Source organism: Sporothrix brasiliensis (genome assembly GCF_000820605.1).
Source record: "Sporothrix brasiliensis 5110 chromosome Unknown Cont17, whole genome shotgun sequence".
Lineage (NCBI taxonomy): Eukaryota > Fungi > Ascomycota > Sordariomycetes > Ophiostomatales > Ophiostomataceae > Sporothrix > Sporothrix brasiliensis.
The window spans coordinates 1,261,538-1,287,736 of NW_024467136.1; the positions used below are offsets into that span (position 1 = coordinate 1,261,538).

Genomic DNA, 26,199 nt, shown 5'->3' on the forward strand with positions numbered 1-26,199 from the left:
GGAAATGGAGTGTGCAGGGTGGGCAGGAGCTGCAATGGCGGTAGAAAACGCTTTTTTTTAACAAAACCTGGCGAGCTGTGAGATGAGAGTGATATCTGACCCTCGAGACCCTGGAAATGTGGGTTCGTCGAAAGTTGACAATATGCTGGCTGACGAGAACGAGGTCGAGAATGGCAGGCTGGTGACTTTTTACTTGCAGTTGTTGATCTGATAGGACAGTTTGGAATTGCTGTTGCTTGTGAAAGGGGCTGCTTCCAGACGTGGAAAGAACGAGCTTGACGGAATAATCCGCACTACATCAGCTTGCGACACCAAGTGCCTTGAGCGCCGTTGGCCACTGTAACAGTGGTCTCTCCGGTTGCTTATAGGCGACGTGGGCAGGTGCAGTAGTGCACTAGCGCAGCACCTGTTGCAGACAAAACACGCCAAGTCCTCAACCAACCAGCGGCAGCAGACACCGGAGGACGTTGTATTACGTGTAGCGGTAAAAAACGCTCTTGCCGCAATGGGCGATCGGGCGACAGAGAGCACATGACGGGGTAATGGGGCGCTATGCGGGAAGGAGCAACCAGCGCAACAGAGCAAACAGACCGGCAAATCGCAAGGAAGCTTCGACGCCCACGATCGAGAGTAAGCCCCAGTCGAAACCTGGAACTCACTTTGTTTGCTTGTCTCGCATTTTCCATCACACAACCACCGCCACGTCCGACCTGGTACGTTGCACGCCCTCTCTCCTCAGTGTATTTTATCCTGTCGCCTTTTCGCTCGCACTTGTTGTGTCGGCTTTCTCTTTTCAAAACTCCCGAAAACGCGCTGCAGCTGGATTGCCCGCATCGACCTTTTGGCGATTTGAGCTTCAACAATTGACACTTTTCAGCCTCTCGTCTAGACTTCATTATACACCTCTCTCTCACCGGTGGTCTGCGAGCTGGCACCGGATCTCGACTCTTTCTCGATTTGCCTTGAGCCCTCGACAAAGCCTTCCTACGAACCACCCCCTCCTCGATTCACGAAACGACCACCTCCTACTCGACGTCTCGACGATCACCGATTCTCTCGGATCCTTGCCATCCCTTTTGCGACGCCATCTACCTTTTCTCTGTTGGTCGAGGATGCGATTCTCTGCGGTGGCGTCGCTTTGAAGAGGAGGCGAACGAACTAACGAGGCCACCCCGTCCGGGTGCCCTACGACCGAAACGATAGACAGCTTCGGCAACCATGTCGTCGCCACAGGTGTCGGCGGAGTTGAACTCGGATGCACTGATCAAAGACCTTCGATCCAAGTACGTCTCTGCGATGGAAAGAAAACCTGAACGACGGCGGATGGAAGGGTGGGAGTTGTGGGATGTGTCGAGCGCATAGGAGATGAGACCTGTTGCTAACCGTGAACCCACCGTCGACAGAGCCATCAACGATGATGCACGGAGACGGGCGGCCCAGCAGCTTAGAGAGCTGGTAGCAGTAGCACAGCGAGGTACGAATGCAACCCTTTTGGCGACGACGAAGGAGATACGATGAGAGGAAAGCAGACCGGAATGCTGACCAGACAAGACTTGAGCCCGGAGATGTTCCAAGGCTACTGGGCCAATGTCCAGGCCAAAATAAGCGGCCTGCTGCAAGGCGACAGCACAATCGACAAACTCGGCGGCATCTACGCACTCGATGCCTTTGTTGATTTCGAGGGCGTCGACGCGACCGTCAAATACACGCGCTTCGCGTCGGCGCTCACACGACTGATGTCCGGCAAAGACATCAACTGCATGCAGCCCGCGGCCATTGTTATTGGCAAACTGTGTCGACCGGGCGGCGGCTCGCTGGTGTCGTCGCTCGTCGACACCGACGTGCAGCTGGCTCTCGAATTCCTGCAAGACGGCAGCAGCGAGGAGCGGCGTTATAGTGCGGCGCTGCTCCTGCGCGAGATTGCACGGAATGCTCCCACGCTCATGTACGGCAAAGTAACCGACATTCTCGACTGGATCTGGGTCGGCCTCCGCGACCAGCGTCACCTTATCCGCGTGACGTCTGCTGAAGCTGTTAGCGCCTGCTTCAAGATCATTAGCGAGCGCGATCTGGAGATGAAGAACCAGATCATGGACAAGATGTACAACGAGGCTGGCCATGGTTTCAAGCTCAACACAGTCGAATCCATCCATGGCTCTATGCTCGTTCTCAAGGAATTGCTCGAGCAGGGTGGCATGTTCATGCAGCATCGCTACACCGAGGCGTGCGAGATCGTCTCGCGGTACAAAGACCATCGCGATGCCGCCATCCGCAAGATGTCCGTCCTGCTCATCCCCGACCTCGCCATCTACGCACCCACCCAGTTCTCCGAGAACCATCTCCACCAGTTTATGATTTATCTGTCGGCCATGCTCAAGCGCGAGAAGGAGCGCAACGATGCCTTTGTGGCCATTGGCAGCGTGGCCAACGCCGTCAAGAGTGCCATGGCGCCGTATCTTGACGGCATTCTGATCTACATCCGGGAAGGGCTGAGCGTCAATTCTCGTAAGAAGGCGTCTGTCGATCCTGTGTTTGACTGCATCAGCCGCCTCGCTGTCGCTGTCGGCCAGACCCTTACCAAGTACATGGAAGCGCTGCTGGACCCCGTCTTTGCCTGTGACATGACGCCCAAGTTGACACAAGCCCTCGTGGACATTGCGTTCTATGTGCCGGCCGTGCGGACCACCATCCAAGAACGTCTGCTCAACATGATCAGCCTCGTCTTGAGCGGGGAGCCGTACAAGCACCTCGGTGCACCCATTCCTCAAGGTACGGGTGTGCTGTCTGCCCCGGTTACAACCGCAGCATCAAAGGACGCCGGCAAAGACGCGGCCGCCATTGAGCAGCACAAGACAGAGGTCAAACTAGCTCTCAACACACTTGGCTGCTTTGACTTCTCGGGCCACGTGCTGAACGAGTTTGTGCGCGACGTGGCTATGCGCTACGTTGAGGATGACGACGCCGACACCCGCGAAGCGGCATCGTTGACGTGCTGCCAGCTCTACCTGCGCGACCCTATTGTCAACCAGGACAGCTACCACGCGATGCAGGTCGTCGGCGACGTAGTCGAGCGGCTCCTGACTGTCGGCGTGTCTGACCCTGTTCCCCACATCCGCTACACAGTCCTCAATGCGCTCGATGACCGCTTCGACCGCCATCTGGGCAAGGCGGACAACATCCGGACTATTTTCTACGCCCTCAACGACGAGTACTTCCCTATCCGCGAGGTGGCCGTGCGCTTGATTGGCCGCCTGACACGGGAGAATCCTGCGTACATTGTACCCTCGCTGCGCAAGACGCTGATCCAGATGCTCACCGAGCTCGAGTTCTCTGATGTGCCTCGGAACAAGGAGGAGAGCGCCAAGCTTCTCAGCCTCTTGGTCCAGAACGCCCAGATGCTGATCCAACCTTATGTGCATCCCATGATGGAGGTTCTCTTGCCCAAGGCAGCCGACCCAACAGCCTCAGTGGCTGCAACAATCATCAAAGCCATTGGCGAGATTTGCACTGTCGGTGGTGAGGAAATGCTGCGTTACAAGGACCGCTTGATGCCCATCCTTGTCGACGCGCTGCAAGACCAGTCGTCTATGATGAAGCGTGAGGCCGCTCTTCGTACCATTGGCCAGCTGGCGTCCAACTCGGGCTACGTTATCGACCCATATCTCGACTATCCCCAGCTGCTCGACTTGCTTCAAAACATCATCCGCGGCGAACCCCAGCACGCCATGCTGCGCCAAGAGACTATTAAGCTCATGGGCATCCTCGGTGCTCTCGATCCGTACCGGCACCAGCAAGTGGAGGAGCGCAGCCCCGAGGTGCAGCGCCGCGTGGACTCGACCCAGACGACCGACATTTCGCTGATGATGACGGGCCTGACGCCCTCGAACAAGGAGTACTTCCCAACGGTCGTCGTCAATGCTTTGTTGGGTATTCTCAATGACCACTCGCTGGTACAGTACCACCAGGATGTCATCAGCGCCATCATGTCTATCTTCCGCACGCTTGGTCTCGAGTGTGTGCCATTCCTCGACCGCATCATCCCTGCGTTCCTGCAAGTTATCCGGAGTTCGTCGCCCTCTAAGGCAGAAGCATACTTCAGCCAGCTCGCCACGCTTGTGAGCATCGTCCGCCAGCACATTCGCAACTACCTTCCCTGTCTCGTCGAGATCATGCAAGAATACTGGAATAGTTCCCCATCGTTGCACTCGACGATTCTGTCCCTGATTGAGTCCATCTCACGGACTCTGGAAGGCGAGTTCAAGATCTATCTGGCTGGTCTGCTTCCTCTGATGCTAGGACTTCTCGAGAAGGACACATCTGTGCGGCGTCTTCCCTCGGAGAAGGTCTTGCACGCGTTCCTGGTATTCGGTTCTAGTAGTGAAGAGTACATGCATCTGATCGTGCCCGTGATTGTGCGCACATTTGAAAAGCCGAACCAGCCGACGTTTTTACGAAAGATGGCGATTGAGACAATTGGCAAGATTTCTCGTCAAGTCAACCTCAACGACTTTGCGTCCAAGATCATCCATCCCCTGAACCGCGTTCTCGCGAGCGGCGAGTCTTCGCTGCGGGTGTCGGCTCTCGATACCCTGTGCGCTCTCATCCACCAACTCGGCAAGGACTACCTGCACTTTATGAACATGGTCAACAAGACCATCCAGCACCAGGGCATCCAGCACGCCAACTACGAGCTCCTCGTCGCCAAGCTGCAAAAGGGTGATGTGCTGCCACAGGATCTGACCTCGGAGACTCGGTTTGCCGATCAGCTGGATGAGGTATCCTTCGCCGAGCAGCCAACCAAGAAGCTCGAGATGAATGCAATTCACCTCCGCGCTGCTTGGGAGACCAAGGGTAAGTCGACCAAGGAGGACTGGCAGGAGTGGCTGCGGAGCTTCAGCACCACACTTCTAAACGAGTCCCCCAACCACGCACTCCGTGCCTGCGCTGCGCTGGGCAACGTATACCCACCTCTCGCGCGCGAGCTTTTCAACTCGGCATTTGTCTCGTGCTGGAGCGACTTGTACGAGAACTACCAAGACGAGCTCATTTCTAGTCTCGAGAATGCCTTTAAGTCCGAGAACATCCCACCCGATTTGCTAGGGCTGCTGCTGAACCTGGCCGAGTTTATGGAACACGACGACAAGGCATTGCCTATTGACATTCGGGTCCTGGGCCGCGAGGCTGGACGCTGCCACGCCTACGCCAAGGCACTGCACTACAAGGAACTTGAGTTCTTGCAAGACCAGAGCTCGTCTTCTGTGGAGGCTCTTATCTCCATCAACAACCAGCTGCAGCAGTCGGACGCTGCTATCGGCATATTGCGCAAGGCACAGCTGTACTCCGATGGCATTCAACTGCGGGAGACCTGGTTCGAGAAGCTCGAGCGCTGGGAGGAGGCATTGGACTTTTACGAGACGCGCGAGCGCGAGCTGCCGGAGAACGAGACGACCCCAATCGATATTGTCATGGGCAAGATGCGCTGTCTGCACGCCCTCGGCCAATGGGATGCGCTCGCGACGATCGCCGGCAGCACCTGGGCCAACTCGTCGCAGGAGGTCAAGCGACTTATCTCGCCGCTGGCGACTGCGGCCGCCTGGGGCCTGAACAAATGGGACCTGATGGACATGTACCTGCAGGCTATGAAGCGCAACTCGACCGACCGCGCCTTCTTTGGTGCCATCCTCGCACTGCACCGCAACCAGTACCGTGAGGCAGCCATCTGTGTCGAGCAAGCGCGCCAGGGTCTCGATGTCGAGCTTAGTGCCCTCGTTACCGAGTCGTACACTCGGGCCTACCAGGTGATTGTGCGCGTGCAGATGCTTGCGGAGCTTGAAGAGCTCATCGTGTACAAGCAATGTGACACCAAGAAGCAGGAGTCTCTCCGCCACACGTGGGACCGCCGCCTGCTTGGCTGCCAGCGCAATGCTGAGGTGTGGCAACGTATGCTGCGCCTCCGCAGCCTTGTCGTTACGCCCATGGAGAACATGCAGATGTGGATCAAGTTTGCCAATCTGTGCCGCAAGTCGTCCCGCATGACCATGGCCGAGACGTCGTTGCAGCACCTTATCGGCAACGAGGACCCTCTCGAGTACACGATCCCCTACTGGGTGGACGCCGATGTCGTGGCCGAACGTGAGTCGAAGCGCGAGCGCGAGCGGGAACGCGAATACCACCGACGCCGCGCCGCACGGGAAAGCATGGCGGGCAACGGCCTGGGCGACGTGGAGAACGGCCGCGACCGCCGCGACTTCCGCAACGGTCGCTTGTTGTATGAGAACAGTGGCCATAACAGCAACAACAACAACGAGTTGCTCTTGCTAGGCGGCAACGGCGGACCAAACGGCATGGGAGGCGCCATGAATGCGTCGCTCCACGACGACTATCCCCGCGCGCCGCCGCCACCACCCGCACAGGTCATCTATGCCGTGCTGAAGTACCAGTGGGACCGTGGCCAACTGGCCAAGCAAAAGGGCTCAGGCATTTCTGAGAAGTCGCTCGACTGCCTGCGCAAGTTCACCAGCGACCTCAACTATCGGCTTGAGGGTGCTCGTCAGCAGTACCAGCTTCAGAATAATGTTATGAACAACACGGGCCCCATGACAGCACTGAACAGCGTGGGCAGCGGTGCCAATAACGCGGGCAGCATTGCCAATGTCGGTGGTGGCGGCCAGCTCAACTCGGAAAGCCAGCGCATGCTGCAGGAGCAGACGACCTTGCTCGCCAAGTGCTATCTCCGCACCGGTGACTGGACGGTCGCGCTCAACCGTAACACGTGGCGGCGCACCCACGTGCGCGAGGTGCTCAGCAACTACGCGCACGCAACACAGCACAACCCCAAGTGGTACAAGGCGTGGCACGCGTGGGCGCTGGCCAACTTTGAGGTTGTGGAGTTCCTGACGGCGTCCAGCGCGAATGCCAACGGCAGCGGTGCTACCAACGGCGGGCCGAACGGTCAGGTGAACGGCGCGCAGTCATCACGGAACGGCAGCGTGTCGTCATCGCAGAACAGCCGACTCAACGCCAACGGAGCAAGCGACAACGCTGCTTCCGGCCCAGTCGACTACAGCAGGGTCCTCGAGCACGTTGTGCCGGCCGTGCACGGCTTCTTTCAATCGATTGCGCTGTCCAAGGGCAGCACGCTGCAAGACACCCTGCGCCTGCTGGCTCTCTGGCTGACACATGGTGGCCACCCCGAGGTGAACTCGGCGGTGACAGACGGCTTTGCGCTCGTCAACGTGGACACGTGGCTCGAGGTCATTCCGCAGCTGATTGCGCGCATCAACCAACCGAACAAGCGCGTGCAGCAGTCGGTGCACAACCTGCTGGCGGACGTGGGCCGGGCACACCCCCAGGCGCTGGTGTACCCGCTGACGGTCGCGATGAAGTCGTGGCAGAACACGCGGCGGTCGCGGTCGGCCGCGCAGATCATGGACAGCATGCGGCAGCACAGTGCGAAGCTGGTGGAGCAGGCCGATCTCGTCAGCCACGAACTTATCCGGGTGGCCGTCCTGTGGCACGAGCTCTGGCACGAAGGGCTGGAGGAGGCGTCGCGTCTGTACTTTGGCGACCACAACATCGAGGGCATGCTGTCTGTGCTCCAGCCGCTGCACGACATGCTCGAACGCGGCCCCGAGACGCTGCGCGAGATCTCCTTTGCACAAGCGTTTGGTCGTGACCTCAGCGAGGCGCGCGAGTGGTGCAAGCAATACGAGATCAGCCACGACGTCAGCGACCTCAACCAGGCCTGGGACGTGTACTACCAGGTGTTCCGGCGCATCACGCGGCAGCTGCCGCAGATCACCTCGCTTGAGCTGGCGTACTGCTGCCCGAAGCTGGTGACGGCTCGTGACCTGGACTTGTCGGTGCCGGGCAAGTACCGCAGTGGACAGCCGGTGATCCGGATTATGTCGTTTGAGACGACGTTTACGGTGATTAGCTCGAAGCAGCGGCCGCGCAAGTTCAATATCAACGGCAGCGACGGTGCAAGCCACACGTTCCTGCTCAAGGGCCACGAAGACATCCGGCAGGACGAGCGGGTGATGCAGCTGTTTGGGCTGTGCAACACGCTGCTGTCGATGGACTCGGAGTCGTACAAGCGGCACCTCAACATTGAGCGGTACCCGGCGATCCCGCTGTCGCAGAACTCTGGTCTGCTGGGGTGGGTGCCGAATAGCGACACGATCCACGTGCTGATCCGCGAGTACCGCGACTGTCGCAAGATCCTCCTTAACATTGAGCATCGCATCATGCTGCAGATGGCGCCGGACTACGACAACCTGACGCTCCTGCAAAAGGTGGAGGTGTTTGGGTATGCGCTGGACAACACGACGGGCCAGGACCTGTACCGGGTGCTGTGGCTCAAGAGCAAGAACTCGGAGGCGTGGCTGGAGCGGCGCACCAACTACACGCGGTCGCTGGGTGTGATGTCGATGGTGGGCTACATCCTGGGCCTGGGCGACCGGCACCCGTCGAACCTGATGCTGGACCGGGGCACGGGCAAGATTATCCACATTGACTTTGGCGACTGCTTCGAGGTGGCGATGAAGCGCGAAAAGTACCCGGAGCGCGTGCCGTTCCGGCTGACGCGGATGCTCACGTATGCCATGGAGGTTAGCAACATCGAGGGCAGCTTCCGCATCACCTCTGTGCACGTCATGCGCGTGCTGCGTGCCAACAAGGACAGTGTCATGGCTGTTCTTGAAGCGGTAAGTCGCCCTTCTCTGCACCGTGAACTTTGTGTGCTCCTACTGACTTTTTTTTCCTTTCTTTTTCTTTGTCGCTTCCAGTTCATCCACGACCCTCTCCTGACGTGGCGGTTGACGAATGCACAATCGCCTGCCGGACCCAACTTCCAGTCGGAGCGCGAGCTGGCGCTGGTTGGGCCGCAAGCAGGCGGTGGCGGCGGACGTGCTCGTCGGCCGTCTGTGCTCGACAGCAACATGGCACCGTCGGAGCTGCTGGCGGGTGGTGATGTGAATGGCGCTCAGATTGGCATCGTCGGCGGCCCACCGGGCGCCCGCGGCCGCGCACGCACCAACAGCTCGCTCCCCCCGCCGACCACCAACGGAACCAACGCGAACGGCACGAACGGCGACACGAACAGCACCAACCCGAACGGCGCAAGCGGCCTCAATGCCTACGGGCAGCTGGCGGCGCCCGACCCAGTGGAGCTGCAGAATGCGCGGGCGGTGGAAGTGCTGGACCGTGTGCAGCAAAAGCTGACGGGCCGCGATTTCAAGAATGAGGAGGAGCTGGAGGTGGACATGCAGGTCAACAAGCTGATTGGCGAGGCGACGCGGCTGGAGAACCTGTGCCAGCACTACATTGGCTGGTGCAGTTTCTGGTAGCGGGCGGCGGTCCGTGATGTTGATTATGTGTCTTTTTTTTTGAATTTGTTGCGACGGGCATTGATCTATTTCTTGGGAGTTGGAAGGGCACGACAAACGGGGTTTTGTTTTTTGAGGTGTACTTAGTTAGTCTCGTGTCTTGTTGTTTTGATTCCGTTACCCTATGTTCGTTTTCTTTTCACATATCTTCTCGTCTGCTACAGATTAAGCAGTGTTTGTCTGTTTATCAGCGTCAGCTTGCCCTTATGGAAATTTAATCAACAGTTGTGAAGCCAGAGGAACGGTGAGGTATATTAATATGGGCAACCCAGCAATCTTTGCCCGGCAAAGAATAACATGACTTCTGGTATGAGTATCAAGATACTAACGAAAGCCTATATAAACAAAATGAAGTAATACAAAGACTCCCGACGCTCGCAACGCCATAAAAGGAAAAGAAAATGCCACGAATCCCCCCAACGACTCCCAACGCCGTAAAATACAGGCCGCACAAATACAAGTCGTTTGACACGAATGTCTCGTGCCCACAGCTCACAGCCCAGAGTCGGTCTGCTGGAACGGATCCGTCGGCTCGTAGGCGTCCCAGTTGCGGCAGTTTTGGTTCAGCGCGTTGAGGTCCATGGCCTGGCGGATCTGGGAGCGCTTCTCCACGAACTGGGCGCTCAGGCCCTGGCTCGCGTGCCAGGCAATGTGGCAGTGGAAGAGCCAGGCGCCCGGGTTGGTGGACTCAAAGGCGACGAGCAGCCAGCCAAAGGAGGGCAGCATTGTGGCGTCGCGGCGGACGGGGTTGGCGGCGCCGAGTTGGTTCTTGTCAATCATGTTGAACTCGACGGGGCCGGCGGTGGGACTCAGCGGGTTTGCGGGCGCCGGGCTCTGGCCGAGGATGAGAAAGTCGTGGCCCTGGGAAGCGTTAGCGAGCGACGAGGGATGAGGGATAAGGGATGGGGGATGAGGGCACGGGCAGCGAAGCGAGGACGACAAATCACGTACATGGAGATGCATGGGATGCGGCACGGGCGACTCGTTCTGGATGAGCCAGAAGCTCCAGGCGGCCTTTTCGTCGAGGACGATAATGTTCTCGCTGGTGTTGAAGGCACCAAAGGACGAGCCGCGGTCGTTGAGGGTCTGGAGCGTGGGCCTGTCCCAGGCGACATCGATGGCGGATCCGTTGACGGACCAAAAGACGCGGGAGCCCTTGACGCTCAGAGCGACGGGCAGCGTATCGCGCGCGACGGGCTCGAACTGGGCGAGCGGGGCCGTGCGCGGCACGATGGGCACAAAGTCGGTGTTGTCGGCGCAGAACGAGTCGGGCGGCGGCGTGCCGGGGTCGGTGGGCAGACCGACGGCGCCCGGGTGGCTGCCGCCCTTGTCCTTGTTCCCCGCCGTCGTGTTGTGGGGGCTGTAGACGGGCGCGCCCTCGTAGTGCAGGATGGCGGCGGGCAGGCGGTTGGCCGAGCTGCCGCAGACGTGGGTTCCCGAAAACGTGGCGTTGATCCAGTAGTTGCCGACGGCCTGGCTGGCGTCGATGGTGACGTCGTAGCGCTGGCCGACGCCGAGAAAGAGGGACGACGTGGTGTAGGCGTCGACGGGCACAAAGTCGGTGGCAATGACGGTCATCTGGTGGCCGACGATGGAGACGGTAAAGGTGTTGTCGACGGACGGGTTGATGAGGCGCAGGCGGTGGCGCTTGCCCGGGGCGAGGGTCACGGTGGCATAGGCGCCCTGGCTGGGGTCGCGCGGGTTGATGTTGGTGCCGTTGAAGAACAGGTTGTCGCTCGGCGGCGAGGCGCCCGGCTGGCCCGGCACAAAGGGGTTGGCCGTGCTGGACACGCGGGCGAGCAGCTGGTCGGCGCTGGGATAGTACCAGTCGGAAATGGGGAACGGGCCGAGGTCAATGTCGTAGTCGAGCGAGGCGGGGCCGTTGATGCGGATGGAGCCGGTGACGCCATAGGCGTACTGCGACGAGACGTGCGTGTGGTACCACGAGGTGCCGTACTGGGTGGCCGTGAAGGTGTAGGTCTTGTTGTGGCCGGGCGGGACGGGGCATTCGGTGACGCCCGGCACGCCGTCGTTGATGTTGTTGTTGAGCTGGCGGAGACCATGCCAGTGGATGCCGGTGCTGGGAGCATTAGTATGGTGAAGGAAGAGGTTGAGGAGGTGAGGAGGTGAGGAGGTGAGGAGGTGACGAGGATGAAGAGGGCGGGCATATAAAATTATGTGCTCCAGATTGGGCTTACCCGTTGGTCTGCAACTTGTTGATCACGTTGACGCTGATGGTGTCGCCCCAGTCTGGGCCGTTAGCAGGTGGCATGTAAGCGAGGGGAGAGAGAAAGAGTGAAGACATACTGGCATTGATTGTTGGGCCTGGTAGAGAGGAAAGTGTCAGCACGTTCGTGGTTTAGAAACAAAAAAAAAAAGAAAACAAAAAGTGACGAGACGTGGCTCCTACCGGGAAATTGGCCTATACAAATTATGTTAGCAGCAATTCAAGCGAGGAACGGGACTCTGCAAAGAGAACGCCTGGAGACGACGCACCGTTGATCAACATGGCCTTTTGCTTCGATACGCCGTCGGCACCCACATAGCCGTCCACCTCTGTAATCACAAACGTATAGCTCCGCACCACACCCGTCGTCGGCGTGTTCACCTCCCAGTCCGTGTTGATGTCGAATCCCGGCTGCCAGCACGCCCGGTTGGACGGCGTGTTGCAGTTTTGGCGCTGCGAGCCGTCGGGGCCCAGACCCGGGAAGGCAGAGGCGTCTTCTGCGGGTAGGGTCACGACGGCGACGTCTGGACCAGCCGGCGCTGAGGAGGCTGCTGGCACGGCGGAGAGTGAGACAGAGGAGGTAGAGGCAGAAGAAGACGCAGAAGCAGAGGCAGAAGCAACGGTGCCATTCTGCAGAGGAGCGGTGGGTGCTGCGGCAGCAAGGCCCAAGAACAGCGCACCAGGCGCAAAGGCCGACCAGGCCGATGGTATTCTCATTTTGGGTGAGAGTGTGTGGGAAAGGAGAGAATCTCAACAAATAGGAACAACGAGAACGATTGAAATAAATGTCTATTAGAATATGGAATTGCACGACGTCTGAATAACAGGAGATTCCAAGACTTGACGTGGGAAGAAGCAACATCTTTTATACAAAGAGCGCGCTGCACAACGAGCTTCGTAATGAGCTACCAAAAGATGGATAGCCAAGCCCGCGAAACGGGATCGGATGTTGCTCTCTACGGTTTGAGCGAGGAGGTGTCCATGCCAGGCGCACCCGTGATATGACGAGTGTCACATCTGGAATCTGGGGACGTCCAAGAAACCGCGGTCGTTGGATGAAAAAAGACAGTTCCATTACATCTGGGGAGATGGGGCAGGAGAAAGACGATGGCGAGGATCGGCATTCGGATCGTGTAAGAAGTGGCCAGCTGCGGAAGCAGAACAAAAGGCCCAATTGGGAAATTGTAGAGAAGGAAAATGATGCGGGAAATGACAAGGAACACCGACAATGGACAATGGACAGCTGCAAACACACAGACCGTTGGCCAGTACAGCGCGATCGTGAGATGGAGTGTTGCAGTCAACGCCGACGAGTTGGGATGGCCAGGGAGCAAGGGGCAAAAACGATACGCCCAAAAGCTGGTCGGAAACACGACACGCCTTTGTCCGCAAGGAGCACGACGCAGATCAAGTCAAAACGTCACTGGGGCAGGGGTCGAGCAGGTGAATAGTGGGAGTAGGAAGAAAAAGAAGAAAAATAAAAGTTGAAATTAGAAAATAGAAAATAGAAAACATAATAATACAAAAGAGAAGCATAGCCATGTGCGTACTCGGATGAGACAAGCAGCAATCCGACCGTCAAAGACAAGAAAGTAGGAAGACGGGGCGACTGGCCACGTTGAACAGGAGTGCTGTGCGTCCATAGCGAGTTGACGAGTCTATCTACTGTCATCATCACCCTCTCCTTGCTCATAAACAATCATCGAAACATTGCTCGACAGCAAACAAACTGCTGCTCAACCAGGTCGATTGCAATCCAGGTCTTGATGGATGAGAACAATATGAGCAGCATGCTCTTCCCGACTTTTCCTCTTGTCTGGTGCTATTTTCGTTTCCCAAGACGGCTAAATGGGCAGGAAAATTGGGAAAACAGAGACTTGCACTGGAAAAATAGCGATGTGCTGCTGATGCTTTGGATGTTGCATCAAAAACCCGGAAGACGGAGGCAGGATGGAGAGGGAAGGCCGGCAAAACAGGTGCAAGAAGCGGTCCAAAGTGGGTGTGTCGAGTCGAGCCGTGTCCAGCAACCAGGAGGTTGGAGGCGGCACGGTGAAACGGCCAGCGGATCGAGCACATCCGGGCGAATGGTGTGCATGTTCTGGGCGACGGGAGCGTTGGAAGGAAAGGGAATATCGACCCCTGTCTTCCAACACGAGATGATGTCTGTGAGTAGAATGACGCTAGAAATACGACAGAAAAAGTCCAAAGTCAAAGTCACACTCAAAAGTTCAGATTTCTGGGGAATCCTGGACAAAAGTCGGGGTTCATGGCCCTTCTACGACCTCACGGGCATTGCATTGTGATGGTGTCCTCTGTGGCGTAACTGCACAGACATGTCGCGTGAGACGTTGTCGTCCATTTTTACATATATTTTATTGTTCTTCTTCGTCGTCACCCTCCCCTCCATGAACGATCGCCACGTCTGGCGCCGCCGATGAGGGCAGCCCTGTAACCTGGGACCCGTGCGCACGCACCCCTGCCAACCGATGGCATCATTAAAAAAAGGAAAACCCCTGCAGGCGATCCCCCTTTGCGGCCGACGGCCAACGACGACGACAACAGGCAACTATCGGCGACACGCTGCGGCCATCAACTGGCCGGTCCCCTCGTCGGCCGCCTTCATAAGAGAAACCAGACGCCTCCGCCACACGGCATGAAGCGATGCGCAAACATGAGGTGCAAACGTGACGAGTGAACCACGAACGCGCCAACTGCGGAAGGAATATGACACTCTCTCACACTTTGATGAACCGCCCGGCAGACGGCTGTCGGTCAGTCTTCCACTCGATTAACCATGAAAAAAAGCCTGCCTCGCTGTCGGCTATGCCTTCTCCGAGAAGAATCAGAGACAATGGAGGTCGCAGTGTCGGTGATGGAGTGCCAACAAGTGGCGGCCGACCAGAGATGGAGCACGACGTGGCATTGCTTGTCAGGATCGAGGATGTTGAAAAGGACAGGAGTGTGAGATGGACGGCAATACGGCACAGATACCATCCATTCTCAATTGTTTATTTTGCTATCCGAAGCGTTAATATGAAATAGACAAGTGCAGCTGCAAAGTATGAAGCTCTGCATGTTTGCACGTTTGCATGTCTATACGATGTCTCTCAGGTTGAATCCTATCAAACGATTTACGCACCACAAGCATCAACACCCACTATGAACCAACTCCAATCGTTTCCCCCAATATGAAAATCAACGGCTCGTAGTTTCTTTAAGTTCCACGCTTCAAATGATCGATGTATTTACCAGGAACGCGAGAGGGTGATGTTGTCGATGCGAGGCGGATGTTCACCCAGAGACGCTTACTTCGCCAAACATCGCCTTCATGCTGTCCACCCACCACCTCATTCTCTTCTGTTTGCGATCATCAACGTCTTTCCTGGATAGCAGAGTCTTGGCAGTTTCTTCTATTTTCTGTGCCGTGAGCATCGTCCGGACCCTTTGTCTTCCATCCTCCGTCTGCTGTCGACTGGATGCTGTTTCGTTTCCGGTCTCTTGTTTGTATGATTCCATGGGCAAGGAGGCACGTCAAGACACTGAAATCTGTCGGCGGGCTGCCTAAATGCTGATTTTCAAAACAGAATCACTGCTACACACATCATGACTATGATGGCAGACGCGTTGCTGTCACGTGGGCTGTCATGCACCTGCCATCATGGGAGCCCATTCACGTAGACACTCACACCCGTGCCAAAATGCCCTCACTTGGCCATCTGGTCTTCCATTTGGCTCGACTGAACGAAGGCACTTACGGAACATGAGTTCACTACGGTTTGAGCTTGGCACTTGTGGTCATCTATTCGTCAACGTAGTTTTGTCGAATGGAGAATTAAACCGATGTTTGAGGCGTCAAATCGTGACTGCCCAACATGGCAACACCTCGAGTCGCTCCTTCCTTGTTTGCATCTGTACAAAGTGATTCGCTCACCCCCGATCCTGCCTTCCTCTCGGAGTAATTATTTGACCAGACAACCAGGTAGCCAGGCGAGCATAATAAAAAAAGGAAAGAGGTTTCTCAAGGTCATTGCGACTGGTCGCTCTCGCAACGTCGCCAATACTACCGTCGGTCGCTTTCGGACCACAACAATAAACCCAACACTATCTTGCGTCTACAGTCATATACTCACCATGGGCGGCTACAGTGCCGTGCAGAATTTCTCCTTGCCCAGTCGCTCAGGCACTCTACGGCCCTTTTCACCGTGTGCCGGAAGCAGCAGCGGGCATCGCAGCCGGGCGGATCGCGACAACAACAGTGATCCAGGAAGTGACCTCAACCTCGTCTTCGAGCGCAACCGCATCCGTTCGCCGACACCCACGGCTCTGCAGCTGTTTCAGTTCTCCGATGAGGACAATACCGCGCGTCTGGTCATGAGTCGATCGAAAGGCAATCTGCCACGGCCCATGTCAACCTCATCGTCGGCGCCGGCACTCACTGTGGTTGGTTCGATGGATGCCGGCGTTGCTGGTGATGGCTGTGACAACGACATCATGCGAGAGGACCTCGAAAACGGTCTCGGACAGGAGCAAAACCGTCCTACCACGCCCCAACAGTCGCAGAGCAATGCTGCGGCTAACCCCCACCTCGGTCTGGACCCCATCTCGCCGACACTGTCTGTCTGGCCGCGGCCGATGAGTGTCCTTGACGACACCCCAACACAAAATAGCAACGACGTACTAGAAAAGGACAAGAACACAATGATTTCCAGCGTTCGTGCGCAGCGGGTCCTCTCAAATGGTACGAGAGACGCCTTTGCCGATGGCAACATTGACCTTGACCTCGACCTCGACGCTAGCATCATTAGACATACCGCGAACAACAGCACGTACAATGAGCCGCCCAGTCTCGCCCGCTCCATCTCCATCCGCTGGGGCCCCCGCCTCCGCCACATTTCGCTGAGCGAGGTCCAGGCGGCCGATGACGCCGCCCGTCGCGTGGCTGCGGTCCGCCGCGAGCGCCGCGTCTTTTGGATCTTGGTTGTTCTCGCCCTCCTGGGCGTGCTGTCGTGCACGGCCGCGGTCACCCTCGCAGCCGCCCAGGCGGCCATGCAGGTGGGTGTCGAGGAGATTGGGCCGGATCCGGGTGGCGGGGGTCCGATCTGGGACGTGCGTACGCTGGCCTGGCTAGTCGCAAGCCTAGTGGTGTGCACCGCGGCTGCCGCCGGATTGGCCATTGCTACATCGGCGCGGTGCCGTCGGCGGCGGGATGGAAACAACGGAGCCTACTCCCCGACCGACAAGGCCATCCTCACTCAATTGATCCAGAGCGGCCGCCGTAGTCGAAGGGGTGGCGGGCCTGGCGCCGAAAGTCGCTGCAGCCACCGATTCTCGCCCCTGTTTGCGCACCAGCCTCCACAGTACCAAGACGCTGATGGGATCACAAGGGACACGCGAGAGAGTCGTGCGGCTTGGGTCGAGATGGATGACATGGAGGAGCGAAGCGAGGACCCGAACAGAGAGGTCGTAAACCGCTGGTGGTCGCTCGGGCGGAGGGGCAAAGGCGGGCCGTTGACAGGCATGGGCGTCGATGGAACATGTGTGGCCAGCGGCGAGCACGTCGGCATCCGCGACGAGGACCGCAACTGGCTCAAGTTTACACAGGACCCGGTGCGGCTGCGTCGTTACGTCGAGGCACTGGAGGCTCGCCTTGCTGTTGTCGATGGGGTCGGCGTTGAAGGCACACCAGACGCCGTGCCCATTGGCAGAGCCGACACGACTACGCGCCTTCCACAACACGGCGTTGTCCGGTCGCCTGCAATGGCCGTCCTGCCACGGGAGTCGGTCTGCTCGCCGATCACGCTACCTGGCCACGACATATTTTGATGCTCTCCCATTTTATCGTTTGTGTTCTTGTGCCGCGAGTGCTTGGCCATTTATTTTGATTCATCTTTTTTTTTGTCCCCTTTGTCTTTTGATTTTGTCTTGAAGAGACACATCGGTCCCTCGTTCTCGTTTGCTTGCATTTCGAACGGTGTTTTGGGAAATATGCATGGAAAGGTACATGGGAAATGGAAATACGCAAGAGACGTAGGTAAATGCAATAATAAAACAATGAACGCCCAGTCTAGGATTAAAGGCTTGACAATGCACTGTAAGAACGAAATACCAGTGAAAACAAACCAAGACAAGAAGAAGCGACAAGATATGGAAACGAGATCCAGCCAAAACACCCTAAATTGCCCGCTCTGCCCGCGCCCGGTTCTCGCGGTACCGCTTGTCCTTGGCCGCCGTCTTGCGCCGCCGCTTCCACGACCGGTTGAGATCGCCGCGGTTGTCCCAGAACCAGCTCTGGAAGTCGCCCTCGCCGGCAGCCTTTTCCTTCCGGTCCTTGTCGCCATCCACTTTCTCGTCCTCGTCGCCGTCGTCGTCACCGTCGGCGGCGCCGTCATCCTCGCCCTCATCGTCACTGGCACCGCCTGGAGTCGTCCATTTGAAGATGCTCGTCATCCGGCTCGGGTGCGCCGTGTCTGGTGTCGGTGCTGCGCTGCGCACATTCCGCCATTCAAACTCGGCCCGGCCAAACGGCGTCATGGGCGGCTGGGGGTCGGCGTCGTCGTTTTCGTTTTCGTTGTCCTTGCTATTGCTGTATTCGACAGTGACCACGTCCATGGCATCGCCCTCCTCGTCCTCAATGTCGTCGTTGTTCATGCCGCCAAAAAAGCTAAACGGCTGCTCCTTGTCCTTGCTGGCCGACGGCGTTGCTGCCTGCTTTGCTGCGTCAGTTCCCGGCTTGGCGCGCTTGTACAGCGCCTCGAGAGGGTGCACCTCCTTCTTGGGACCCGGGGTGGACGGGGTCGCAAACGTTGGCGGCGGTGGGATTTTGATCATGAGGTTCTTGCCAGAGCCTGATGAGCGTGGGCGTGTTGGTGATAGCAGGGCCGCATCCTCGGCTGAAGAAACAGGCTCGTCTTTGGGGTCGGACATCTCGTCCTCGTCCTCGCGCTCTTCCTCTACCTCGTCCTTCTTATCGTCGTCATCGTCATCCTCCTCCGAGCTATCGCCGCCGCTGCTGCTCGTCTCCGAGCCCGAGCTCAAGCCAGTGGACTCGCTCTCGCTCGCCTCATCGCCCTTCCAGGCCCTGGCGCGATCCGCTGCCACCTCATCCAGCTTGGCCCGCTTTGCGAGCTGTGCTTCCTTGGTGATCACGCCTTTCACTGCCACGGGCCGCGTGCTTTTGAGCGGCTGCACCACGTCGCCCGTCGCCTCATCTACCCAGCCCTTGCCGTCGACATACTCGAGGTTGGGATTGCCAGCGTTTGTGCCGCCGGCGCCGCCACTCTTCAGGAACGTCGGAATCCGTGTCCAGTTGGCAAACTCGTGCACGACCACCTCGCGTGCCTTTTTGGCCTCTTTGCGGGCCCGCCGTGCCGCCCGGCTGTCGACCTCTTCCTCGCCGTCTTTGGGAGTGGGAACAGCCGGCATGGCCACCTTGCTGGCCGGGAGGATCGTTTTAAATAGGCACTCAGGCTTGTCTGTGTACTCGGACTTTTCGGCCCGCTTCTTCGTCGACTTGCCCTTTTCTTTCTTGTCTTTCTTGTCCTTTTCGTCCTTCTTGTCCTTCTTGTCCTTGCTCCAGTTGGTCTTCTTGTTGCTCAACTCGGCCGCCGATTCGGGTTCGGTCCAGCCGCGCTTTACCTGCCGGCCGGCTTCGAGCTGCACGCCCACCACCTCCTCACGTTCTGTCGGGATGCGACTCGTCTTGCCCCGCGCCTTGTCAGCCCGCTTCTTTTCCTTGCGCGCTGCGCGCTCCTCCTCTTTGCGCTGCCGCTCGTCCGCCGTCAGTTCCGACTTGCCCATAGTGGCACTTGCGTCTGCCGCCTCCGCCTCTTGGCTCGACTGCCTCGCCGGCTCGATGCGCAGCTTCACGCCCTTGAGGACGGCGCCGTTGAGCTTCCGCCGCAGCTTCTCGGCCGCTTCGGTCGGCAGATCAACGAACCCGTACCGCTTTTCGGGAAACGTCTGCAGTCTGTGAAACGAGACGTTACGGGCACTAGGGCGTGCAGAGGCGGGGACGACCACGCTCAACAAGTCGGCGTCAAAGGGGGTGATGTGCAGGCGCGTATAGCCCGGGTCGGCGGCGGCCTTGACAGTCTGGGCGATGGATGGGCGCGTAGGCGGCGGGGGCAGTTTCGACGGGGTCGGGATCGTGGGACGATCAAAAACCATGGCTGGGGTTGGGTCGTATCGTGGGGAGGAGACGGGAGAAAGAAGACGAGATGTCCCTGTCGCCGTCCATGAAAGTAGAAGACAAAGGGGAAAGTCAATAAATCCGGCAGAGAAATGCAGACTCAAAGGGCGCTAAGGAAAAAAAGTAGATCGACAACGGTCGATAAGGATCACGTGCTCCAAAGGTCGTCCAAAATACAAGACGCCCTGCAGCTTCATTTGAAAGAGTAAAGACTGCTTTCGTAGAAAGTCATATTGGTATCATTTTAGGAAAAAGGACGTCCTTGAAAGTTTTCCGCTCTCATTATGTTCCGTTAAACAAACACATTTGACGTCGTTCTGATCGATCGCAGCCTTATGCCAATACACTAGCGACAAGGTTAGTGCAATTTGCACTGGGTTTCTAGAACTCGTCCAGGGAGTTTCAGCCAGCCATTAGCAAGAGATTAGCAGGGATCAGTCTAGGTGATGTTAATAGGGATATTCAAATATGAGAATAGGAGAGAATATTACGTCGTATGTCAAAAAGCCATCACGACAGTACTACTATGCAAATACGCAGGAAGAAAACAAAGCAAAGAATACAAAAATACGCCGCCAAGTCTATAGATAATGCCCGTTGCAGCCAAAACCAAACCCATATCGTAAAAAGACCATCCCCAAACGTGACAGGAAAACAAAAAAGAGATAAAAATGATGCGCTGATGAAGTCATATCGTCCTCGAGTCAAGTGTGCAGCTTGACCCCTTAGCGGGTGTTCGTCGTCACCTACTCCGACCGGCCGCCCTCCCGCGCAACACCGCCAGACGCCCGCCACCAGACGTCGCCGCCCCAGCGGATCAGCCGCTCGGCGGCGCCCGAGGGCGTCATGGCCGGGCGCACGTCCAGGTAAAAGACCGGCTCGCCCGTCGGCTCGGGCTCTCCCGAGTAGTAGTCGATGACGTAGCGGACCTGCTTCTCTTGGCCGTTGACGTTGCGCGCGACGTACCAGTCGTGGCGGTCAAAGGGCGGCTCGGTCGCAAACTTGGACGGGTAGACGCGGCCGAGGAACTGCACCATGGCCGCCTTCGGGGTCATCTCGCCGGGGCGGCCCTGGAAGCGAACCAGCCGCGGCGCGCACTCGCTGCCCTCCTGGCGCTCCAGCTGCTGCGTGGCCTGCTCGGCATTCTCCTCGCCACGCCGGCTGATCTGCCAGCCACGGGCCAGGCCACGGCCGAACCGGCGCTCCCAGTCGATAATCTCGGCCCAGGCGCCCTCGTTCAAAAAGTTGTGCACCGCGACCATGCTCTCGACGGCCGTGGCGTCCGTGTCGGTGTAGCCCTTGCGCAGGAGCGCGTTGTACATTTGCTGCGGGGACGGGTACTCCCAGTTGCCGTCGCCATCGCCGCGGGGAATGGTGGACTCGTCGCGGGTGGTCGGCAGAGCGACGGTCTGGTTGGGGGCGCGGTTTTGCGAGAGGTCGCGGAACATGTAGTTGAGGGGGTTGAGCTTGGAGAGGGTGGAGGCGCCTTCGTCGGCGGATGTGGCACCGCCGCGCTGGGCGTGAGGAACGGGGCAGCCAGACGGCGGCGAGGCTGCAGAGGTAGAAGACGACGACTTTGCGGTCGGATGGGCGATGTTGTTGCCGCTCAGGGCGTCGACCGTGGCCGTGTACATGGGGCAGCCGCGCTGGGAGGGTTAGCGAGGAACGTTGACCAGAAAATGAGGGAGGTCGCATCTTCTTACCGGTGGTGTTGCTGCATTGCTATCCGCGACGGGCGGATGTGATGCCGGCAGCTTGACAGGGCAGGCCGAGGCAGAAGACGACGCAGAGAAGGACGAGGCAGAAGGACGAGCTGCCGTCGGCGTGGCATCGGCCCAGAACCAGCCCATTGTGATGTTGAGAGTGTCGAGACTGTTTGGACGGGTATGCGTGCGAAATGGCGTTGAATTGGGTGTAGGCTGGTTCAAAGATCACTGTTGCTGTCGATTTGCGCAGGACGTGGTCATTCGTCGTCTTTTCAACTATGCCAGCTTCAACTTTTTAATGGGTCGAAAAGAAAAAATGAGGCCATGGATCTGCGCTGTTTATCAGCACGCTGCCGCCTTGTCTCGGTGTCTGTTCCCTATTAATGCCCCGCTGTATGCCGTATTACACGCTGCCTCTCTAGGCCTCTTTTGCGCGGGCTTATCGCTATTTGCCGCCCGACACCGCCCGAAAGCGGTCGAATTGCCTTTTTCTTTCTTTTTTTTTTGGTGGCAGTTTTTGGCTGCCTCGCTGCATTCGTCTTTAGGAGCATTCCGGCCCCACCCGACCATCACATGAAGACTGGGATGGGCAAGAGGCGCTAACAAAGGTACGCCAATGTCAGCGTAAGCCCCCGCTGGGTTCGCTGCAACTACGTCACGATGCCCGGAACTGCACCTGCGCTTTGTTGATGTCCGCTCGCTGAAATACGACGCACCACTTTTTTTTTGGAAAACGACAACAGTTCGCGGCAAAGGAACGCTGACAACCGTTTCTGCGTCTGTTCTCGTCCTCGCTTGACCATGCTGCCGTGATCATCCAATCCCCAATTCTGTCTCGCTCTCTTCAATCCGCCTCACGGGGCTTCACCTGGATCCCTGACACCACACAATGAGGCTGCCCCAGGCCACTTCGGCCGCCCGGCTGACGACGCTTCCGCTTGGATTCCCTCACTCACTACTCCCTCTTCGCTCGCCAATGCTCCGATTGCGGGCGTCTCGACTACCAATTGCTTGCGCATGCACGCCAGCACGACACCATTTACGATTACTTCACAGCACGGCGCGCCGGGCCGTATGGGAGTCTTCCCGGAGCAGGGCGGTCAACTCAAGGTCGCAGCATTCGAGAGCACGAGATAAGAAGGAGGAGAGCAATAGTAGCAAAGGACCAAACCCGAATGGACAGTCTTACGGACAGTGGAATGGCGGACAGCAACGGACAAGACGCGCCCGCGTCACACTCCTGGCAGCCATCCACGGCGGTACGGCTGCCGCCCTCGGCACAGCGGCCTTTGTCGAACTCAGCGAAGAGGACAATGCCGGCACCGGATACACGACCGAGTCCCGCATGCTCGAGGTGTCCCGCGAAGAAATAGACAAGAAGCGCGCGCACGTCCACGACGGCGACGGCCGCATCATGTCGGCCTTGCACTACGTCGTGCGGATTCTCGACATGTTTGTGTGGGAGCCGCTATGCACGGGCCTGCGGTTCCTGCAGCTCAGCTGCCTTTTCGTGCCCGTCATTGTGGCCGTGCCTGTCCTGTGGGTCGGCCAGCGGCAGGCCGACCGCGACGGCGAACGGTCCGGCGCGCTGTGGTGGTACGGCATGTTGGTGAGCAGCATGGAGCACGCGGGGCCGACCTTTATCAAGCTGGGCCAATGGGCGGCGTCGCGGTCCGACATCTTCCCACAGGAGCTGTGCGAGATCATGTCCAAGCTGCACTCGAACGCGCCGGCCCATTCGCTGCGGACCACCAAGAAAACGGTCGAGGCCGCCTTTGACGGGCGGCCCTTTGACGACATCTTTGCCGAGTTCCAGGAGGAGCCGTTGGGCGTGGGCGCGATCGCGCAGGTCTACAAGGCCAAGCTGCGGCCCGACCTGGCGGTCCCTGGCGACGTGGACGTGATGCATGTGAAAGAGGGCGGCGCTGGTGGTGGCATTGGCCGGGGTGGTTACGGCGACGACGATTACGCTTCGTCTGCCACTTCGGTCCCCCAAAGCCTGGCGGCCGTGCGCGAAAAGGTGCAGAGCAACGTTCGGCGACACGTCGACCCGCTGCTCAAGAGCTCGCCCCAGCGCGTGCCCTCGTCGTACGTGGCAATCAAGGTGCTGCACCCCGGCGTTGAGCGCACGGTGCGGCGCGACCTGCGCATCATGCACTTCTTTGCTTCTCTTCTCAACGCGGTGCCGGGCATCGAGTGGCTGTCGCTGCCTGACGAGGTCGTGCAGTTCGGCGAGATGATGAAGCTGCAGCTCGACCTGCGCATCGAGGCGGCCAACCTGGCCATGTTCCGGCGCAACTTTCGCGACCGCACGACGGCGTGGTTCCCGTTCCCCTACACGGAGTTTACGACACGCAACGTGCTCGTGGAGGAGTTCGCGCAGGGCATTCCGCTGGCCGACTTTATGGAGAATGGCGGCGGTGTGTTCCAGCATGACATTGCCTCGGAGGGGTTGGACGCCTTTTTGCGCATGCTGCTGCTTGACAACTTTGTGCATGCCGATCTCCACCCGGGCAACATTATGGTGCGCTTCTATAAGTCCGCCAAGCCAGAGCTGTCTCTGACGGGGCCACTCCAACCGGCTTCGTCTCCGTCTGCGTCGCGGTCTTCGTCTTCGTCTTCTGGAGCCTCCGGCCAGTCCGGCGGTTTGGACGTCACTGAGCAGGTGCTGGAGCGTCTGCGGCCATACCGGCACGGCAAGAACGTGGCCGCGTGGGAGAGGGAGCTGGCCAAGATCGAGGCCGAGGGCTTCCACCCGCAGCTCATTTTTATTGACACGGGCCTGGTAACACAGCTCAACGAGACCAACCGAACCAACTTTTTGGACCTTTTCCGCGCCGTCGCCGAGTTCGACGGGTACAAGGCCGGCCACCTCATGTGCGAGCGCTGCCGCCAGCCCGAGGCCGTCATCGACAAGGAAGTCTTTGCGCTCAAGATGCAGCACCTGGTCTTGTCCGTCAAGAGCCGCACGCTCGCGCTTGGCAACGTCAAGATTGGCGACATTCTGCAGCAGGTGCTGGGCATGGTCCGCTCGCACCATGTCCGGCTCGAGGGCGACTTTGTCAACATTGTCATCTCCATCCTGCTGCTCGAGGGCATCGGCCGCAGCCTCGACCCGGCCACGGACCTGCTGAGCGCGTCGCTGCCCATCCTGCGGCAGCTTGGCGCGCAGAGCGGCGCCGGTATGATGAAGCAGGGCGACTTCTCCATGCTGCGGATCTGGGTCGGACTGGAGACGCGGCGGTTCCTACAGGCGAGCGTGGAGGACGTGGAGCGTTGTGTCAAGTACGATCTGCTCTCGCCGAATGTATGATTATGCTACGTGGTTGCGGTGTACGGTGTACGGTGTCCGGGTGTACATCCGGGACGTACGAGTGTGATGGTGCAGCCAAGATGAGCAAAAGCTTGACCATGCAAAAAATGAGGACAAGCCCAGGGACGGCACTACGGGCAGCTTAAAAGATCGAGATCGGATCGCGAGCTGATGAGACCTGCCGCTGGAGTGATACGAAAGATTTCGTACCAGCCGGTGTTTGATAGACGTCATGGAGCGGGAGTATTAAAGGATCATTTGCACTGGATTATGTACAAGAATATACGAAGACCATAATACGACAGACCGGTACCATTGGTGCATACAAACGATACGATGGGCAATTAACTGTGCCTGTACCTGTGTCTGTTTTGAAGCGATGCAAAGTCTAGATGCCAAGCGTATGAGCTCAAGCTCAAGTTCAAGGACGGCTCTCGTTGTCCGTGAGTCGTCTTACGTGTCTGCGTCTCGGCAAGATGCAACTGGATGTCATGTTTGGACAGGTGTCAGGTGTGCCTGTAGCCGGGATAAACGGGGAGCAGAGAAGAAATATGAAACTAATAATAATATAAAATACTACACGCATCGTTTTAGAAAAGAGAAAAAAAAAAAAAATAAGAAAAGAAAAGAAAACTAAAAGCAAAACAAAAATGGCGTCAGATGGCGCAAGACGGTCAACAACAGTCATCCAAAATAGACAACAATGGTCTTCAAAATTTCAACGTCGTCAATAAAGTCTCAGAACGACACAGCCTGCCAACCTGCCTGCCTCGAACGACCTGCAAATTGATTCGCAAAGCGTAGCCCGTCTGGCGTGCCAATGCCGAGACCAACCGGCTGTCAGCAAAGCCCAATATGCACCACAGAGACGGAATCACGATGGCCAACGGACAGGGACATGCAAGTCTGCTCAGGGCCAAAAAGAGCATGTAATGACCTAAGTAGGGGGTAATAGAATGCAAAAAAGTGGTTATTGCATGTCATACTTTGCATGTTTTGACAAAGAGGCGCCCGTATTGCGGGCCACTGGCGGCCACTGGCGGCCACTGGCGGGAGGGGGTGCAGTCGGTGCAGGCGACTCGCGGCGGCTTGCACAGAATTTACAGGTCAGGTGTGTGCCACCGTTACGTAAAATGGGTCGAGTGTTGACGAGGGGAATGCTGAATGCATGGTTCGTGGTACAGTGCGAGCAGGCGGTGTGCGACAGTTCTGACTGAAGCGGGCCCACCATGTGTGACTGTGTCCCTGCCACAGCGCTTCGATGGTTCTGTAATCATGTCGCTGTTCAGAACTTCTAGGGTTCCACGTGCACAGTCAGAATGCATGGAGCGGCTCCCAAAATATCAAAATTTTCAGGGCTTAGGCTTCTCGGCACGCCC

General features: G+C 57.9%; 5 protein-coding genes across 5 annotated transcripts; 2 read left to right on the forward strand and 3 right to left on the reverse strand.

The window, feature by feature from the left end:
* Nucleotides 1-1,218: 1,218 nt before the first annotated feature.
* SPBR_02161 (tor pathway phosphatidylinositol 3-kinase) lies at nt 1,219-9,347 on the forward strand (the record flags this gene model as incomplete). Its single annotated transcript, XM_040760464.1, has 3 exons — nt 1,219-1,283; nt 1,547-8,705; nt 8,787-9,347. 3 exons carry the CDS (start codon nt 1,219-1,221, stop codon nt 9,345-9,347), a joined length of 7,785 nt encoding a protein of 2,594 aa, XP_040620360.1.
* A 531-nt stretch (nt 9,348-9,878) lies between these two features.
* Nucleotides 9,879-12,330, reverse strand: SPBR_02389 (uncharacterized protein; the record flags this gene model as incomplete). The annotated part of the gene is made up of 6 exons (XM_040760692.1): nt 9,879-10,247; nt 10,338-11,466; nt 11,585-11,636; nt 11,694-11,711; nt 11,797-11,808; nt 11,883-12,330. 6 exons carry the CDS (start codon nt 12,328-12,330, stop codon nt 9,879-9,881), a joined length of 2,028 nt encoding a protein of 675 aa, XP_040620361.1.
* A 3,414-nt stretch (nt 12,331-15,744) lies between these two features.
* SPBR_02668 (uncharacterized protein) lies at nt 15,745-17,436 on the forward strand (the record flags this gene model as incomplete). The annotated part of the gene is made up of 1 exon (XM_040760971.1): nt 15,745-17,436. One exon carries the CDS (start codon nt 15,745-15,747, stop codon nt 17,434-17,436), a length of 1,692 nt encoding a protein of 563 aa, XP_040620362.1.
* A 348-nt stretch (nt 17,437-17,784) lies between these two features.
* Nucleotides 17,785-19,779, reverse strand: SPBR_02513 (uncharacterized protein; the record flags this gene model as incomplete). Its single annotated transcript, XM_040760816.1, has 1 exon — nt 17,785-19,779. The coding sequence occupies one exon, from the start codon at nt 19,777-19,779 to the stop codon at nt 17,785-17,787; it is 1,995 nt and encodes a 664-aa protein (XP_040620363.1).
* Nucleotides 19,780-20,547: 768 nt separating this feature from the next.
* Nucleotides 20,548-21,651, reverse strand: SPBR_02969 (cytochrome c heme-lyase; the record flags this gene model as incomplete). The annotated part of the gene is made up of 2 exons (XM_040761272.1): nt 20,548-21,447; nt 21,505-21,651. The coding sequence occupies 2 exons, from the start codon at nt 21,649-21,651 to the stop codon at nt 20,548-20,550; spliced, it is 1,047 nt and encodes a 348-aa protein (XP_040620364.1).
* Between the last annotated feature and the right edge of the window lie 4,548 nt (nt 21,652-26,199).